This window comes from Psittacula echo (assembly GCF_963264785.1).
Source record: "Psittacula echo genome assembly, chromosome: 3".
Classification (NCBI taxonomy): domain Eukaryota; kingdom Metazoa; phylum Chordata; class Aves; order Psittaciformes; family Psittacidae; genus Psittacula; species Psittacula echo.
In genome coordinates, this window is record NC_137736.1 from 55,365,880 (window position 1) to 55,386,269 (window position 20,390).

Here is a 20,390-nt window from a genome sequence, read left to right on the forward strand (position 1 = left end):
TTGGTATAAAAGACCAGAACTAGTTCCGCGGGATTTAGATTAAGACCACAGAAGAATGTTCCAGTTACAATAACATGCTATTAAGTTCAGTTCTCTTTGCCTCCAGTGTAGTTTCACCTCTGCCCAAACACTATTAACATTTTTAACACACATTCTTGAAGAGTTCTATATGGACTTGCAATCAAAAATGGTGGTGTTCGATTCCAGCAGACACAACACACATGAGTAATGCACCTGTCAGTTATCTGCAGTTATGGATAACACTAAAGGAGCAGGCTTCTGTATTCATAATTGTATTTAATAATACTTTCACAGAGAAAATTAAATTCTTTACTTTCTCTAAGATCCTGTATTTCAAGGACTCCTCAAGACAATAAACCAGTCTGTTCAAAGAATAACAAACTAGAGAAGAGAGGCTATATTACCAGAAGTGAAATCTTGATTTAGTTCCAAGTTAGTTGTTATGGTAGCCACAAATGAAAACCAGAACAGCATAAGTAATTTTCTTCACTATGTTAGATATCAATAAAGTGTGTTTAATAGGATCTCCACCAAAAAGTTGATCTTCCATTTAAATTCTTCTCTTACCAGGTGGCTCAGATTGTGCTCCCCGATGGCTTTCCATATTCACATTCTCTTCATCTGCTGGGAAACAAGCAGATGTTTAGCATTCAAATTGTCTTATCTTTCAAGTTGTTGATCAGAAGAAATAATTAATAGAAATAATTTGAGAGAAGAAATAGCACCCAAGAAACTGAGCTACTGATGGCAGTTGTGTTGCCTTTGTGTTGCCTGCATTTTAGTTAATTTTAGCACGCATGGCAGATGTTTCCAAACTTCCCCAATTACAGAACTGCAGTGACTGGCTGGATGACTGCTCTATCATCACCCTTCACCAGTCAGTCAGACAGATTAAAATGAACAAAACCAAAGCTTCTGCCCCACAGTACTGGAAAGGAAGCAGATAGCAAGCAACAGACGACTGCAGAAGGAAGAATCATTTGGGAATGAACATCCAGGTAGTTATCAGAAAAATGATATATGTAAGCAAGTACCTTGTGAAAACACAAAGGCAAGATTTACAGAATTAGAAATGACAAAGTATTTTTCAGCATTAAAATAGTCCCTAATCCCCAGCCTCCACTCATTTTTTCTTAAAGAAATGTTTTCTTGCAGTCTCTCCTGCTTACTATTTAGCATGAAGTAGTTTCATTTTAAGAAATGCAGAGCCTAAAGTCTTTCTGCTTCTGGAAGTCTCAATTTTGGGCAAGGCATTCTTCAGACTCCCTGCTTTAGATGACTAGTAAGAGAGGTTACTCCCTGTGAACACAAATTGACCACGCTACTAAAACTACCTTATGTATAAGATCAGTTTCTAGCTCCCATCTAAATACAAAACCGTATCTCTTCAGACAGTAGAAAATAAATCTCATTTAGAATTCTTACCGCTTTGTTTGAAACAGAGTTTCTTCTTTTGGTAAGCAATGAAACTAGATACTGCTCCAATTACAGTAGCAACCACAGCACTTACAATTCCAGCTATTGCTCCCTGAGAACCTATAAGAAATCAAACCAAAACATATATATTGCATATATATTTTTCAGAATCGAAAGCACTGCCTTGAAGTAAACCCTGTGAACACTTCCAAAAAAACAATAAACTGAAATTATTACATTAAACCATAGCAACCACACTTTGTGAATAACGAAAAGTGAATCCTAATTTTATAATCATTGATTACTTAGCAATGCTTATTGTTAAGAAACTTAAGCATGCCTGTTTTAAGTTCCATTAATTGAAAAAGCTATCTATTCATAGCCTACTATGCATGCAATCACTGTACCAGCATCTCTGAGACCTTAACACTTCTGAATCATTTGCAACAGAGAGACTTTAAAGAATTATGAAAGAGCTTGAAAGTAAGAATCTTAGATGCCACAGAAGATTTTAAGATAAAACACAATACCAGCACTGATCATTCTAGCAGAATATTAGCAATACAGAAAACCCCAGAAAAAAAGCTTCAGACATGCATACACATAAATTTCTGCATTTACCCTCAGCTTCTTCACCATTATTTGGACTTGGGCCCTTTCGTTCTGTGAAAATGAAATATAGGTTTAGATTTTGCATGTATAAAGAACAGTCACATCATCGTTGACAATCTTTCTGTCAATTAATTATGCAAAATTACAAACCACCTATTATATCCATACAGTGCTAAACTCTGGCTTTCTATTTTCAAAGCACAGCTCGAGCCAACCTCAGCCTTGGTTACTCAGTGCTTCTACTAAATGAGTGCAGCACACCTGTGAAATGTGGTTTAATCAACTTGACCACCACCACAGAATACTCAGTGGAGAGGAACAGCATATAATTTAGGGGTAGCATTCAAATGTATTTCCATGGAACCAACTACCTTCCCCTAAAATCCCAGCCTCATTTACTAAACACCTTTAAAAGTCTCTTAGCAAAGAAGAGAGAAGTCCCGTAAATACTATCCTTATTTGTCATTGTGCAACTCATACCACTGAAGCAGCAACCTGTGCAGACGAAAACACCACACAAGTCTCAACAGACACTTCCTGCCCCTGCCAGTTTTCAAGTTTCTGCCACAAAGGAACCTTGAGAGGTGAAAGCTTCCAAAAAAATTAGCATCAGTAATCTCTAGGACAACTCCGAAGAAGTCAGTAACCAGCGGCACATCTCAACACCACATCAAGATACTTAAGTTAACTCCGATCTGCAGACACTGAAGTTGCAGTAATGCACACAGGGATGACTAACCTCATCCTAATGATGACCATTACTGCAGCTTAGTCCCAGTGACCATCCATATACTGAGCTGTATGGTAACAATCAGACATGGCAGATTACTCAAGAAAGAGTTTGGTAAGCTATGAAATGGTTTTATACTGCTCAGAGTAGATATACCTTACATCACTTGGAAGTCTAAGGATCATTTCATCCTGTGGGACAGATAAAATCCTTGAGAACACACGACAGACCCTCTTCTGGCCCACACCTGGGCTTCCTAACCACAAGAACTAAAAGAAACTGAGAGTATGTCACAGAAGATCTGCAAGTAATGCCTGGATTCCTTTAAGAACTATATTCACAGTGAATTTTGAAATAAGTACCACATTCACATCTCACTTTTAACCCCTTCTTTCTTAGCATAACAGTAAAAATCATTGAAGGTTTTATCTGTAGACCAGTTCTACCATTTAATTATCTGTGGGTTTTTGGCAAAGGCAGAACACATTGCTTTTGAACTGGAAGGTATATTCAACTTTCAGAAACCAGAACCAAAGGTATTACAAATTGGACCAAGTTAACCAGCTTGCAAGAAAGCTTTTCTCAAAAGCTCAAGTAGTCATAGGATCAATATGAAGCACAACCTACAATCTTACCATTGTGGCCACTATCACCACCTCCTCCTTTTGGTAAACTGTCATCAAGTAGATCTGAATCTTTAAAGTCTATAAAAAATAAAAATAGCATTATCTTACATGCTTGAAGTTCAGCTAAAAGACATCTCAAGGCACATGGAAGTTTTCTCTAGCCCATTCAGTTGAATTTATGGTGGTTTGAGACTCAGTGTCATAATCATCAGTATGTTCACATGTCAAAAGCACTCCCAATCTCAAGGCCCTTCAGCTCAGCACTATACAGTTTGATAGCACCACTGCTGCCTCTGGATTTCCTGAACAACTGAGAGAAATCAGTGTCCAAGAGCAGGTAATACTGCACAATTGAGGCTAAGCAAGCAAGAAGCCTTATAAGCTACTTAACTGGAAAAGCCCAAGTCTCGCTATCCTATTAGAGCAGAGGAAGGACATGGACAGGAAAGAACCATTTCTTTTCAAGGCTGCAGCTGTCAGTGTTTCTTCAGAACTGGGTTTCTAAGTCAGAACCAGTCTTTTGAATGTGTACAACACAGTAGTTAGAGGGGGGAAATAAATAAATAAATTTAACATGCCACCATCCAGAGGCTGCAGTATTTGGACAACAACAGGAAGATCCAAATGCAATTCCCTCCTCTGATTTTTTGTAGGACACTGAACCAGTCCCTCTCCACTTCCACTACACCCTACTTCATAGGGCCTGAGTTCTCCTTCCCTCTAACGCCAAAAGAATCTTTAGCGTATGCAGAGCAAAAGGGTTTCAACCAGCAAAGCTAAAAGAATTGCATCAGCAGCTGTTTTAGTTGGGTGGTAGAAGCACTGTACTGAGGAACGCAAGACTTGAATTCAACTTTCTGCTGCAAATCAAGCAGTGGAGGGGACAAGAACCAGGGCCTGTGTTCCAGGAAAAGACTCTTTACCACCATATTCATGGATAATGGCATCATCACAGATGCATCTATCTATGTTTTGCTCCAAGTTAGGTAAAGACAGAAGACCTCTAAAGCACAACAGGAAGGGAAAGACTTGTATTTTAAGCCTACCTTTCAAACACGAAAGAACTGTATTTCTTAAATAAGCCTTAAAAAAAAATAAAATAAAATAACCCTTTAACTCTGAGCTTCACCTTTAATTCAGATGCTTTAAGAATAGAGACCACAGGTAGTTCCTACTTACTTTTCTAGCACAACTAGTAGCGATTCAATTACTAAAGATGAAAGGACTCAATCCAGTACATAGTTGTTCCACCACAGGCAGCCAAGAACAGCATTGCCACAAGCACACACATCCTTCCACTTCCATGTCCCATCCTTCCACCTCCCCATACCATCCCACTTTTAAGTGAAAGGAAAGTGACTCAACAGGCTTGTTATGGCATTCAAAGACTGCTGCAAAGCTTATTTGCAAGACAAGTTTTCCTCAATCCTCAGTGTTTATTCAATGCAACATCTGACATACACAGCAGCCAGTTAACAAGGAGTTACTATTAGAAGTTAAACTGAGATAGTAAAACCATGTCAGAATTCAGGAGTTTGTGCTAGAAGCCTTACCAGAGTCTTTAGGAAGTACAGGTGGACCTCGCTTGGGGTTACCTATGCACAACAGAGAAAAAAAGCCCAAACTATTAAGATATCAAAAGCAGACTACAATGCAGTAACTTCGAAAAGGATTAGGAAAGATTAACAAATACTTTTCTACCGTTCAGAAATTCCTGTTAGGTTAATCTTACCAGTGTCCTTAGGATTTGCAGGTTGAGTTGGCTTGGAGTCATCTGTAGTCAAATGGAGTTAAAATAAAGTGAACAAAGTTACTAGTGTGAAGAGACAAAATGCAGAGCATATAGTAACCTTGAAAGATTATCTGACCTAAAAAATAGTATCAAATCTTCCCCATGTCATTTTCCTTTCATTAGCTAATGCTGTATTTGTTTGGTTATTTTATGTTAAACACTTTACTTCAATTAAATTAACATTTTTCTGTCACATTATCCTGGTTGTCAGACCCTTGCTATAACTGAACATATACAGAAGAACTCGCTAAGTGTTATGCAGCATTTCAGTTTGCACATCTGATTTCAAATGGGAAACTTCTTTAAATTTTTCTACCAGGTACAGATCACCTGGCTGTTTCCTCTTTTAAAACTACCAGATTTTAACCAATAATAGAGCTTGGTACCTTATTTAGTAAAATATAAAAATAAAAATTCAATAATTTTAAGAAAGATATACATAATAGCAGTAGAAATATAGTCCTCACAATGACATTTCATTTAGCTTGCCACAAAACAGGAGGATAAGAGATCTTATTAATTATCTCTGTATGGTTTGGCTACAGACTGTTGCCTACATCAAATAACATGCCAAGAGTGGGTTTCTAAAACTGCATTTTCACCAACAGCTGAACCAATCTAGCAGCCCATTTCTTCTACATGCTACTTCTCCTTGACATTGTGTGGTCTTGCCTCCTCCCAGTGCTAGGCAGAAGTCAGATCAGGTCTCCTTAGGCTCTCTGCATACTCTAAGAGGCAGGCACTCCTACAGCACAGTTCTAAGACCCCAACTTAGGCCTGCCATCCTATAAAAGATCCTCCCCTCTTCACTTATCTGAACCATCTGATTCATTCAGCCAATTGTTTCTCAGTTAGCCAACTGTTTTCAAAAATGACAATGGTTGAAAACAGACTGCTTTAAGAGACAAAACTTCAAAAGGCTGAATCAAACAGAGCACCAAACAGTGCTACTGTCCTACAAATATATGCCCTGTGTTAGGAAAGCTGTCTATATTGCAACAGGTCTACTGATGGTACTTGAAAATCTACTGTGCATTAACTGCCTAACTGGATGCACCTTTTACTGGCTGAGCAACAACACTGCCATCTCTACTGCTTCCCACACTGCAGAGTTGAAGCACATTAGAAAAAGTACTTTCCCTCATACTATGTTTCCTTGTGCTATGAAAATTACTTCCTGGAAAGGAAGAGACTACTTCAGATTTGAAAACTACTTCCATAAGTAATAGTTTATGGGATTAGTGCCATCTAGTGAAGACACAGCAATGAAACAAGCAGGACTTGGCTGAGAAGTACATACATTTCTGTATGGTGATCCAGACCCTTAAAAATTAAGGTAAATAAACATACCTAGACGGCAATTATTTTTATCTACAGTCTGTTACCTCAATCAAGTTAGTGCCATTATTATGTTTAGGTAATAAAGTACAGACAGCACTGCACCAAGTACTGAGAACTATCCAGAAAAACATGATACTTACCAGGCTCAAGAGCGTGTTCCAAACTGAAATCATCTACAAAGAAAGAAGGGAAGTTTTAAATGCAATTTAAAAACTGGACTACTTTAGACTATCTTAACACAAAATGCACCTCACAATGTTTTCACTAACAATATAATGGCATGCTTATTCAACAGTGGCCCACAGAGGAACACTACACAGCTACCAAGCATTATCTCTCAAACTAGGTGCTGGTTTGGTGATCACGGTACATGTCAAGGGCCATGTCAGAGCAAGCTCAAAACATACAGATTGAAAGCCAACAGAAGGTATTCTCATAGGGCCTTTAAGCTTGTGAAATCACAAAGTAAATTTGTGAAAGCACTAGCAGAAGACTCCAAAATGCAGAAATACCTTTGCTATTACGGAGCTGCTTTTTTTTACAGAAATACCACAATTCTGTGTGTCCCTAAATCTAAACATTCAGGCTTTCAAATTAGTATGTACAACCACACTAGACTTCACAGGTTTACCAAATGCATCTTCTAAGTTGAAGTCATTAAAATTGCCTGTAGAAGATGAAAGCAACAGTAAGAACATTTTTTTCTCACTCAAAACCAACACTTATTACAGTCATAAACATGTTTCTGATCTATCTTGAGGAATTTTTTCTGCTTCCTGCATCAGACTAGAAGAATATCTTGAGGCAGGGCAGAAGACAGACATTCTTTTCTGTTTCTCTAGAAATAGACCACTATCCACACATCTCTTCAGGAAAAAAAGAAACTGTACTAAAAATTGTCTCTTTAGAAAGTATCTGGAGGGCGAGAACACATATTCCTACAGTTGATATAATGCACTTAATCCTTTATTCTTGCCACTGCTACTGCATGTTTTTAATGCCATCCACAGCATATTCTTTCCACTGAACCACAAAATGAGCAAGGGCACAGCTTCAATTCACAAGTACTTACAAGACTCGAGTGTGAAGGGCAGCCTTGGAGCACAAAGCCCAGTGTGAAAATTATAGGTCAGGTAACAGATTTAATACCTTGGCATTAAAAATAATTTTCATGTGTTTGTGAGACTTATCTTTTCCCTTAACAAAGGCTAACAGTATGAAGGTGGTGAAGTTTTTAGCACAGATGATCTTGAGCAGCATCTTCAATCTCCTGAAAGACCACTAAATGCAGCTGTCACCACTATGAGCTCTCCACTCCAGGTAGATTAAGTTTCATTTTCAGCCCTCAGGAAAAGAACATTCTCTCTTGCTGTATTAGGTCAGTTGCTAGAGGTATATATTCATGATACAAACTGGTTTTGCAGCATAAATATAGTGTGTGATCTCAGCAGCAGAGGCCTGTCAGGTAAATAGACAGCTAAAACAACTGCTTGGGATACTTCTGATAGTTCATCATTCCTGCTTTCACTGAAGCATGGAAAAACACATGAAAGTAGATGCCAGCTGCTGAAAAAAAAAGACATACAAAACCACTGCTCCAGCCCCAAAGAAGTTTCAAGACTTTTTTACCTACTGAGTATCAAGCCAGCCAGAGGAAAATTTAACTCCAGGCAGAGCTACCTTAATTCAGAAAATAAACGCATAAAGCATTGATGTGTCTGGCTTTTCCCTGTAAGAATGTAGCTACAGAAGAGGAATGAGAACTCACTACTGCAAAGTCTGAAGAGAGGAATAACAACCTCAAAAATCAAACCACAAGCAGAATGTTCCTTTTCTGCTTACATGACAAGCCAAGTTAAGACAAAGACAAGTCACATGTCTAGCGCCAGGAATGACGGACGTTCATATACTTGGTGACATCTTTCATCTCAACTGAGGTCAAAATTGAAATCTCTCTTTCTTCTCAGATAACTGCACTAATAATGCCTTTTTTTTTTTTTTTTCTCCAGAGAGGAAATGCAAGAAACATTTTCATTTGGTTTTTGTTGTTTGGTTTTTTTTTGTTTTTTAATATGGAAGCAAGGAACAACAACTGGAATTAAAAAAAAAATCAAAGGCAAGCTTGCAGTTTCCTGAAAGCATCCTTCAAGCTTGTCTTCAGTCTGGCCAAATGAACTGCCACAGCAGAAACTGAGCTCTGAACTCTAAGCAGCAATTCCCATTCTGTAACATTTGACCTGAGTACCACTTTGCCCCAGAGCCAAGTAAGGAGGCAGCACAACCTGGACTATGACAGGCCCATTCATGAAAACAGAGGCAATTCATGGCTTTATTGCAGTGCACAAGCAAAGTGTATTCAGAACCTCCTGGATAAAGTCATTAAGTATAGATCTTGGACAGAAAACAAGAAGATATTTTACTAGGTGTTCTTCAGTCCAGGGGGAAACAGAAGCTCTTTTGGATACTTTGCTCAGTAAAAACTGTTTCACAGAGTACAAAAATATTTGCAGGTTGTTTATCTGAAGCCTACATCACCTTGCAATACAATCTTAAAATGCTCAGTAAAATTAGCTGTTGTGAAGACTCAAATCTCAGTTAACTCTGAAATCATCACTTTGTTTATACTACACTATAAAACCTCCATATTAACAGGCAAAAAAGGTCAAAACACTCAAGAGAAATTTAAACAGGTATTTGCATAGTGGTTCCTCAAACCTGAATTCTGGCTCGTTTGTTTTCCCAAGTACATACATGTCTCAGGCTACAGCCCTCCAGGGAGGAGTGCTTAAGACAGGATCTGATCAGATATTTTGCTAGTCTAACTCTAAGGTGGCAGGCAGACTGTTGAAGATGCACGCTCCTCAAAACACTCTACCTGAGTAGCAACCAGAGAATGGACCACCACAATCTGTCTCAAAGTCAGAGATGTATTACTAAGTCAATGAAAGTTACACTGGTAGGTGAGTATTATTTCTTTTTAGCAGTGGCAGACCAAAACACAGGCACATATACGCAACATTATGGTTTGGTGCAGCAGAAGTTTTACCTGCACCAGAAAAGAGGCTATGTGAAGAGTTTCCCACTGCCACCATGAAAATTAGTCTGAGAACTCTGAATGGTTCCAGCTGCAGAAGTTTCCCTAAAAAGGGGGAAACCAGTGTAAAAGAGTATGCATTCAGTGATGTTGCTATTTTAAGGGATTGTTTTCCCTTACTTCTCCATGATCTTCATGAAGAAGTAATTCAGGAAGAAACTGCTGACTGCCCTTCTCATATAGGATATGGTTTGAGAGAGCAATAAACAAATTGGAGTTAATTAAAAAAAAATAATTCTATAGTGACTAGAATTACTCAGTACTCCGCAACAACCATTCTGTTTTCCAAGCATGCAGCATCAGGCTCTTCAAACACATAAGCTTTTGAAAGCTGATAAGCTAGAGAGTATCCAAGAGAGTCAAGTAACTATGCAAATAGGAGTTCTTTGCAAAGACCCTTCACCACTCTCAGATACTTTCCGCTAATGTACCAGATAAGTCATAGTTACATTCCACTGCAAAAGAAGAGATGAGCTTTGGAAAGTTCCTCCATTAGTCATGTGTATGGCAACAGACCAAGAGAGAAGACTTGTGATGAATCACCACAAACATAACTTTCCAACTTGAGCAACACACTGCTTGAATTTTGTTTTTCTAAAAATACTGGTGCTCTTCTCCTTCCCAATGCTCTGGTCACCACAGAGTGCCATAGAGCCTGCATGCTGCGGCTGGTCTTCCAGCGATACGTATATGGACCAGATGACAGTGGTCAGCCTGTCCCTGTCCACTGCTGGATGTTATCTGCCATTCTGTCAGTGGCCAACTAACTTAGAATCACAGAATCATAGAATATCTTGAGTTAAAAAGGACCCATAAAGATCATTGAGTCCAACTCCCTGCGGGACTACTTCAAACTATACCAAACGACTAAAACCATTGTCCACACATGCCTTCCAGCAGGAAAACCGGATTTTATACTCCTGTGTCTTGCACTCCTTTCCCTTGGGAGAATAGAAACATGATTAGAAATAATCATCACCTAGCCCTAACAGAAAATACAGGAAGGCAAACACACTTGTTCATGAAACTTGTTCATGAAACACTTTAAATAACAGAGCAAAGCCATTGTATTCCTTACAAGTGTTTTTTAAGCTTACCAGCACTTGATTTCAATCCAGGTTTTGCCCCATCAGCATTAGTTATCTACAATAAAAGACTTCTACTGCTCAGCTTACATTCTGACAGTCATTTTCCTAAACGTCCTAAGCAGGCAAAACCAACAGGAGACAATTCGTAACAAAAAAATGGGAGAAAGGTGACTTGGCTCGCCATACCACTCTGCCTTTCTAAGGTCTTAATTGGAGAACCTAGAACTTGAAAACTCCTCTCTGCAAGTGCAAGAACGCACTTAAAACTGTATTCCTCCTCTCAGTCAGGGCAGAGGTTTGCAAGTTCCCTCTGCGCCAGGGAACGCAGATGGGATGTTTACTCCCACTGCCAAGCAGCAGTTTATAAATAGCCCTGCCTGGAGTCTCATGCAATTAAGAGACAACCCACACTTGGTTTCAAACCCTGTTCCTCCTGTAAGGACCTACCTTTCAATACTGCTTTTCAAGCTCAGTTTCTCTGCTGAGCAAGAGAAAAGAAAAAGTTTTGCACAAAGTGCTGCTTAGAAAAAAAAGCTCCTTCCTACCTAAAACAAATATGGCCCCAAACAAAAATACAACTTTAAATCAGTCAAAAAACAATGATAATTTTTTTACATCTGGAGAGTGTCTACTTTCTACACATCTGGAGTGTTCGCTAATGTAATCTGATGGGAATAAAGTCAGCTGAGCCTCTGCTGCAACCAATAAAGATTTATTTCCTCTTCAAAAAGATACATTAGACTATCCTAATAACTATCATATTTATTTTTTGTACAGTCCAACAAAAGCTCCTTCTCTGAAAAGTTACTTTATTTGCATCAATCTCGAAAATACAGTATGGAAAAAGCAGACAATTATGTAGAATCATAAAATGGTTAGGGTTGGAAAGGACCTTAAGATCATCAAGTTCCAACCCCTCTGCCACAGGCAGGGACACCTCACACTAAACCATGTCACCCAAGGCTCTGTCCAACCTGCCCTTGAACACCACCAGCAATGGAGCATTCACAGCTTCCTTGGGCAGCCCATTCCAGTGCCTCACCACCCTTACAGTAAAGAACTTCCTCCTTATATCCAATCTAAACTTCCCCTGTTTAAGTTTTACCCATTACCCCTTGTCCTATCACTACAGTCCCTAATGAAGAGTCCCTCCCCAGCATCCTTATAGGCCCAAATCCTTATGTAGCCTAATCTTTTTCTGATGTGACTGCTAGAAAATGTTTTTTAGACTAATTGTGATTTATTTTAATATTTGAATTACTAACTGTTCCTTCCTTCAAATAAATAACTGCAGTCACATGAGGTTTTTTTAAGAGAACACAGTAAAACAAGCCATTTACTGTGGTAGAAAGAAAAAAACCACACATTTTTAAGCACAGTTTGGGGAATTTCATTTGTCTAAAACTTTCCCATGCACTGGAAAACTTTGTTTGCCCCTTTGAGCTTTAGAAAGTAGGAAAATACAATGGGGCAAAAAACATTTGCAATAAGTAGAGTTTTCTGGGGAGGATTTAATATAGGACTGAGACAACAGAATGAATAGCTCTAAATCATCAGAAAGCATAAAGAACAGTCAACCATGAAGCTAGAGAATTAATATGATGGCAACAATCCTGCCAAATACTGAGCTGTTTTTCCAAAAATAAGAAGGGGTAAAAGAAAACTAAACAACAATTACAGAAGGTCTAAGAACTCCTGTGAGTCCTTTAAATCAAGTAGTGAAGATAAAAGCAAGTATTTGGCATCTTAATCTCAACCTGCCCAGTGATGAGCTGTCTACCACGATCTGTTTGTTTTCATACAGTTTGTAATTCTGCGCATCCATAACCAATGTGACCATTTTTCCTTCAAGCAGTGGTTCAGATGCTTGATGGTTCTCTTCTGGTGACAACCCTCAGTGGTAAACCAACATCAAATGGCAAGCCACAGGTTCCAGAGCTCCTTCTTAAGCTTAAAAGAGCTTTCAAAGCACTAACAGCAGCTTGGGAAAAGCTGAAGGATTTTCTGTGCTTCGGGGAAAGTTGTTTCTTGCAGATTGTACCTCCCACACATATTCAATATACTCAAAACCCCACTGACCACTGTCCTGGGCAACCTTCAGTGGCTGACCCTACTGGCACAGGGGTTGGGACCGGAAGGTCCCCAGAGGTGTCCTGCAAACTCAGCGCTCTGTGGTTATGTGACCAATTCTAGTCACTGGGCTAAATTCCTTGTGCTACAAAATTCATATAACTACAAATACAATAAATCACTCTGTCTCTCTGCAATTCTTTTTAAAGATAAGAACTGAAATGCATTGCTTTGTGTCATGGTATCTGTAAGCGGAAACAAGCTACACTAACAAAAGCTGGAAGAACAACATTTGGGTGACAGGACAGCACTTGCATCAAGAAATTACAAGATTATGTTTTGGAGGCACTGGGATAGAAAATGGGAAGAGAGAAAAAGGTTTTGCAACATATAATAAAGGTGCTGAATCCAGATGGCAACAAATGAAAAGATACTGGACATATTAATTTTATTTTCACTCATTTCTTCTTCCTGTAACTACAGAAGGGCCTGACTACACTTTGAGACTGCAAATGTCATATACTATAGTTACTGCTATTTCACCTAAGTACTTGGCCTTACCAAGCATTTATGCATTACCTAAAATTAGTGAATGTTTTAGCAAAGTATCTTCTGGAAAGAAAATACTAAGTTTCCTTTTGTGTAAATTCAGGGACTAAGGCAAAACACGACCTTCAGACAGAAGCAGAGTCTTGTCTGCATTTGTATGCAGCACATCCTTCATGAAGGCTGCAGATGTCTGACTAAATATTGCCTAGCTTCATATTATTTAAAGCCTGAATACTGGTCCTTATATCTGCAAGCGCTGAAATTTACACTCTAGGTAACTGATCTTGAGTTGTTAGTACTTTTCCTCACAGCAGCCCTAAACCACAAAGACATCACTGTGCATTAAACATGAAGTTATTTGACGTCAACATCACTCCTGGGGCCGCTGTTGCCACTGCCTTCTCCTGCATCAACACAGCACCTGCAGAAGGCAGCCTTGTCCTTCTGCCCCTGGGACAGGCAAAGAGGACCCCTGCCCCTCTTCCCAGGTCTCAGGTGCTGGTGCGATCACCAGTCTCCCAGGGAGGCTCCTGGAGCAGGCACAATGGGGCAAGACACTTCTGCTCTCCACCAGTGCCTCTCGAGAATCCGTGCCAGGGTTGGACCAGGAGCTCTGAGGCATCCTTAAGAAACCCTGTTCTCAGATCTCACCCAGATCAAGCAGGCACCATGCACCCGCTTTGTATTCAGCCACTTTTGAAACTGTCTTGGAGTAAGAAATGTCAGTTTTATAAGCCTAAGAAACCCAAATCCTTTAAGTACATGCTTCTCACAATCTACAGCTTCAAAATTTAAGCTGCTCAACATACAAGATTTTAAGCTTCCACAAGGCTGACAAGCCTTGCAGCTGCTACTCACAGTCTAAATTTACAAAACCAGGTGTACTATTACCTCAAGGCTCACATTTACTCTTGTTACGAAAGGTCTCTTCCCTAACTATTTTACCAATCAGTCTTTACAGCATGAAAGTGTATTAACTTTGTCAATAGATTAGTTCACATTATACACTGCTATGCTATGAGGTAGTGGAGTTTTACTGGAGACTTTGGTGCTGTTTATGCTTAAGTAAAATAAACAAAAGGACAGGTTGGTTCTGTAAATAAAGACTTTATTTCTTGGAAGCTTAGAGCTGTCCAGAAAGGACAAAAGATTCCTTTTTTAAGGATAAAAGATACACCTGTACAACCAAGTAAATACCAGCATCCCAGCCTCTCTAACACCTCTTTGAAACCCTCCCAGCATCAGCTGGCACCATAGATAAGTAACTGTAGCAAGATTAACTCCAAAAACATTTGGATCAATAGACAAACAGCAAGAATGCTACAGAAACATAGGCGTTTTGCAAAGTTTTACTATGATTGTAAACAGTAGTGTGGGTATTAGTGACTAGTCAAATCACATTGTACTTGAAAGGCTGAAGGCTACAAGAACCCTCTGTGAAAACACATTCAGGGTTCCCTAATTTAATTAGGACACCTCATGCACATGAATAAATATTTACCTTTACAATTCTTTATTTTGCATCCTAGTCTCAGTTGGCATGGGCTAGTTGTAGATTTTCATAACCCTTTCCAAAAGTCAAAGTCAGTATGTCAGCACTTCTCTCTTCCAAAGTCAAGGAATCTTGTTACTTGTTGAGGATTTCTGCACTTAGGTCTCCTAACAGCTTCAGCAGTTCTTGGTACCAACCTTTCCACAGTTGACGGACATCCATGAAACCTCTTGCTCTGAAGCATGTACTTCAAAACAGTGGGCACCACAAGTGGTCAAAACTACAGTTTGAGAACTGTGGCGCAATATACACACTTATGGCACTAAGATGGACATCAGAGGTAGGGCTGGGAAGGGGCACGCATTCAAGCTCCTTTGAACACTCAGTGTTCTCACCTTCATGAACAGTTTCATGACCATTAAACCACAGTGGGACAACAACCCAAACTGCAGGCAGCCCCATACATTGGAAATAATAGAATGGTGGTTAATCAAGAGATTAGTCTCAAATTTAAGAAAATTGTTTTATCCAAGCAGGCTGCAAACTCTTCAGTATTGTGTAATTTTATAAAACTATTCGTTCTCCTGAAATAAAACTGACAACACATAATCTAATGCTATTTTATCACCAGAAGTTTATCTATACTTCCATTCAAATAACAACATTCACCTCTCTTTGCCCTGAAAACCTGTACATGCATTTGTACAGTTCAGCACTCTGCCCAGCCTTGTGTGGAAAAAAGAGGTGAGCTTTCAGGGCAATTGTGTGATCTCGAGCCACGACTTCAAGAGCTGAGTGTTTTTTCTACTCATCCCAATTCAATAAAACACTTTACACAGCAATCAAGTGTGCAAGATGATAGACTGGAGGCTTTCCTACTCACCAAATGGTCAGGAAACATCAGCATTTTGGATTGTCTGTATCCTTATTTGCTCACACTCTGCACCTCTGGCAGCCTCCTGGTTTGGGCAAGGAGGGACGGAAGAAAGAGCAGTCCCAGAGGGGGCTCGAAAGAAAAAGAAAGTGCAGCAGTAAGGCTCAGCGGCAGGAAGGTTAGAGAGGTCTGCACTAGATGAAAGATGGCAAAATTTCAGCACAAGGAAGAAGGAAGCATTAAGAAACCAAGATTTGTGATCTGGCAGAGTGAAGTAAAAGCTCCAGAACCTCAGCAGTTACGAGTGGTAAATAATCCTCACTTTGATTAAGGGAAAAGAATTCAAATTATAATTTATTATGAACAAGTAAATGAAACATGGCCTTCCATTTAGAAATTCCTTCTTCAAAATAAAATTTAGTTGAGATATATAACTGCATTATGCACTAGATCACGAGTACTCTTTATTTTTTACAGCAGTACACCAAAATGATGGTTCTTAGTAAGCAGAATTGTTTTATGTCTGCTGATAGCTGTAAGCTGACAACTCACTTCATGGCCTGTTTCTTTTACCTTCCTCAACAGAAATCTTACCAGTTTAATACAGTCTGTACACTAATAGCAAAATCCAAACAAAATTTGTAATCTAGTCAGAAACATTAACTGAACAGTAAAATTGACTTTACTTTTCTAGACTCTTCTTCATCATGGCTTGCTCAGCTATGGCTAAAAAGATTTTTTCAGCCTTTTCAATCCACATACTTAAAAATAGCTACTACAGCTTTTGCTGAAAGAAAGAGGAAGAATTTGGGTTTTACAATGATGCTTTCCTGCAGTGAAGGGGGGGGGGCGGGTTAGAGGAAACCAGACCCAGTACAGTGGGGTTTGCAATGATTCAACTTGTATTTTAATCCATTGCTCTCAGATTGAATCAGTTCTGGCAGTAGTTAACTCATTTTATAACAAAACCTATTGTTTTGCTCAAATTTCAAACACTGACACGTTCCAGTAGCACCAGTGACACTTTTCTTCCTACATGTACTTACTATTAAGGGATTAACTGAGACAGAGTTGCATTAAATGACAATTCAGTGAGCCAGCATTTTGCAGCTCATACTCCATTGCACCACACCAGTACTGGTTTGGAAACGTGCAGACTAGCTTCAGCCACAGGATGTGTGATGTGACAGCAGCCTGCTTCTTCAGGTGATGTGGAACACTTCAAGAAAAAGCTTATTTTTATACTTCAATTAACTTTGTGTGATGTACACAAAATTAGTATCTGAAAAAAAAATATTTCTGAAGGACAGCCATGAACCCAGAGATGCTGCATGCACCCAGGTCAATGTGACTAGTTTCAGTTGCCCAAACCAGACAGATAAAAAACCTGAATAGATTAGTTGGAATTCAACTCAGTGACAGCTACATATGGCAAGCCAGAAATGTGGCACAGGTTTTGTCAGATGAGGGGTTTTGTTTCGCATTTTAAAAAGGGTTGGGATTTTTGTTGTTGTTTGGTTGGTTTGGTTTTTTTTACTGCCCATGCTTCACTATTGTTACTTGAGGAAGCAGATAAATCTTCCTTCAGTACCAAAGTTCTTCGTAGTTCCAACGTGCTTATGCACTCGGCAAAACATCTGGAATGCGTTCACAGTGAAACCATAACCATTTCTAGTTCAAGTGCATCTTGTGAAAATACTTCTGCTATATTTAGACAAAAACTTTTATCAAGAGTTCTCCATGTCCACCCTAAGAAATAGTTTCAACACCTCCACTCTGATTCTTTATCACCTTCTAACACAAACTGGATTTTATATTCCAGGGTAATCACTTGCAGGCAGCTAGAACCAGACTTTAATCTGCAGTATATATTTACTTGTTTAGTACACCATCATAGGAAAGCATTAGGAGTGGATGGCAGAATTGTCCTCAGGTCAGATAAGAATTGCGAGCTGAAGGAAACTGTGCTTGGGTACAGGACTGGCAGTACAGGCCAGGGACAAAGATGCAATGGCAACATACAAGGGAAGGGAGTAGAAAAAGCTGTGGGTGGGAAAGAGGAAGAAGGAGACAAAGTCGAATAGGTCTGGATGCAGAGAAGTTACCAGCTTGCTACAGGCACAATCACAGGTCTTCCCTGAGGTTTTTGGGGAAAAAAGTCAACATCTGTCCGTAGTCAGCAAAGTAAAGAGTTGGCCTTTACAGAGCCCAAAATAGCAAAAAAGGAAAGCTTAGAAGTTTTTGAGAGAAGGGGGAGGATGTTGAAAATCAGATTGCAAACCTGGCCAAGACAAACAGGGACAGATGTGATCTGAAAAGGTGATGTCTGTATAACCATATGCAACATTTGGGGAGGGAGAGGGCAGGAAATAGATGGTGAAGAAACTACTGCATAAGGGATTCAGTTGCAAGATACCTGGCATTCAGGATATACTAAGAATCATAGAGGCAGGCAGAGATTTCTGGCATCAAAGATGGAATACAGACAAGGCATCAATAGCTGAAGGTGAGTGAAGAAACAGTAGATTAAGATAAACATAGAAATACAGAGAAAGATAGCCTTATGCAAAAGCTTTCCACACAGGCTTCCCCAAACCCTTCCCCCGAACCTTACCCTGAAATTTCTTGTTTCTAAATTTAATAACAACTTCTGTGACTCCAGAGTGGTTTGTTTTGTCCAACAATAGCATCAGCTCTAATAAAAACTGTATGCTACCCAGCACATTTGCCCCTCTTATTTTTAATTCACCATATCATGCTACTATTACTATCACTTCACAAAGGTTCCATCTTTTCCTCCAAATCACAGGGAACAAACAAGTAGCGGTAAAACGTAAATCTGAACACTGTAACTCCATTTTTTCCAGATAGAAGAATCATAGAATAGTTAGGGTTGGAAAGGACCTCAAGATCATCAAGTTCCAACCCCCCTGCCATGGGCAGGGACACCTCACACTAAACCAGGTCACCCAAGGCTCAGTCCAACCTGCCCTTGAACACCATCAGGGATGGAGCATTCACAACTTCCTTGGGCAATCCATTCCAGTGCCTCACCACCCTCACAGTAAAGAACTTCCTCCTTATATCCAATCTAAACTTCCCCTGTTTAAGTTTTAACCCATTACCCCTTGTCCTATCACTACAGTCCCTAATGAAGAGTCCCTCCTCGGCATCCTTATAAGCCCCCTTCAGATACTGGAAGATAGAAAAGGTTTAGAGGGTAGTCTCCTTCTGGCAGTAACAAAACCAGTAATATTACCAATATTGCAAAGTATAACCACACTTGCAGAATTTGCTGTCCTGGAAATACCAGAATTAAACAAATTTTTCTCTTACTTTTTCCTTCAGAGTATTGGACTTCTTCACAAACAGAAAAGATGCAAGCAATATTTTATGTGGTTAAGCAAAAAAGCATATAAAGACAGTTTTATAAATAAAATAGGATTTTTACCAATGAAATTGATGTGTGTTTATTCAAAAAGAACTTCTATTTCATGGAAAGATTAACTTGTATCCTGAGTCATAACATTTATCTGATGAAAGTACAACTGCTATCTTAAAAAAATAAAAAAAGTTTGACTTTACCAAGATAAAAACTCTTTGGCTTGAAGTGAAATGTGCTTTGTGGATACTTTATACACATCAAGAAATCAGTAACATTTCTCATTAAAAATTCTGAAGAAATGAGAGATTCAACTGGAGTTTTGCAGGACTCAAGCTATCAAGAAAGTAGAGCAGAAATAACATCTGCAGTTAGTTGCCAGTTGCCTCAGTCAAAAGCTTTTCCTTTTAGAAGTGCAGTTAAAGATGCCATTTCTTACTTGTTCATAGTATGTGGACTCATCACAGGTGACTGAAATCTCTATGCAAGAAACCAACTGCAATTATTAAACATCCAACAATGTGTTTTGAGACCTGACTTAAGATGTAAATGTTTTCTTTCAAAATGCTCTTTTCCCCAAAATATGTTAATGATTCTTGCATTTGACATTTTAATCATGTATTTTACAGGAACTGTTCTACATTTAAAAAAACCAAACCTGTTATATATACAGAAAAACTACTGTAAACCAGCCTTATGCCACAAAGAACTAAGTTCTTGGACTGTCACAGGAACGTGCCTTATGACTTTTTGGAATTCTTTGTAGAAAATCTTCTGGATCCTATTCTTCTGAGCTCCCCAGTCACATCAAATGCAGACACTAAACCAGTTTAAAAGGAGTTTGTGATGAGTATCACTGCAGTAATTTTTATTCCCATGAAGTGAAAAATGTGCTTTCCTGCAGCAAGCAGCGAAATCTTTCCCAGACTAGAATTTGCAAGCGTACACACAAAGCAAGACTTTTGGGTTGTTTTTTTTTTTTTTAATACGAAAATACAAACTAAACCTAGTTTTTATGATAGCAAGCAACACTGCAAACACTAGCTTTTGAAGCACAGGTCCCAAGTCCGCAGAAACGCTGATTCAGTGCTGTTTCTGTCACAATGTACTTTCACAAGGTGTAGACATCTCCCTCAGCTCATAAAATACAGACAGACAGGCAAAGAGCAAGACACACAAGCTGTAACACTGTTACTCTGTATTGGGAATAACTCACAGCGTCTAGGTAGCAGGGGCCTGATAACATGGCAGGACCCCTGTTGACCAAGGAGGGGCCTACTATGTACCATCCTGGAGGGAGCAT

General features: G+C 39.2%; 1 protein-coding gene across 5 annotated transcripts in view; it reads right to left on the minus strand.

Moving 5' to 3' along the window:
- LOC308219425 (CD99 antigen-like) overlaps nucleotides 1-20,390 on the minus strand; it is a 31,997-nt gene that overhangs the window by 2,901 nt on the left and 8,706 nt on the right. The window contains exons 2-8 of one of the 5 annotated variants that reach the window (XM_080614343.1): nucleotides 6,679-6,711; nucleotides 5,138-5,179; nucleotides 4,959-5,000; nucleotides 3,415-3,483; nucleotides 2,059-2,100; nucleotides 1,447-1,557; nucleotides 589-642 (exon numbers count right to left, since the gene is read on the minus strand). In XM_080614343.1, coding sequence (XP_080470469.1) covers nucleotides 589-642; nucleotides 1,447-1,557; nucleotides 2,059-2,100; nucleotides 3,415-3,483; nucleotides 4,959-5,000; nucleotides 5,138-5,179; nucleotides 6,679-6,711 — 393 coding nt within the window. Of the gene's footprint in view, nucleotides 1-588; nucleotides 646-1,446; nucleotides 1,558-2,058; nucleotides 2,101-3,414; nucleotides 3,484-4,958; nucleotides 5,001-5,137; nucleotides 5,180-6,678; nucleotides 6,712-20,390 lie in introns of all 5 variants that reach the window. The other 4 variants (XM_080614342.1, XM_080614346.1, XM_080614345.1 and 1 more) reach the window with 4 other exon arrangements.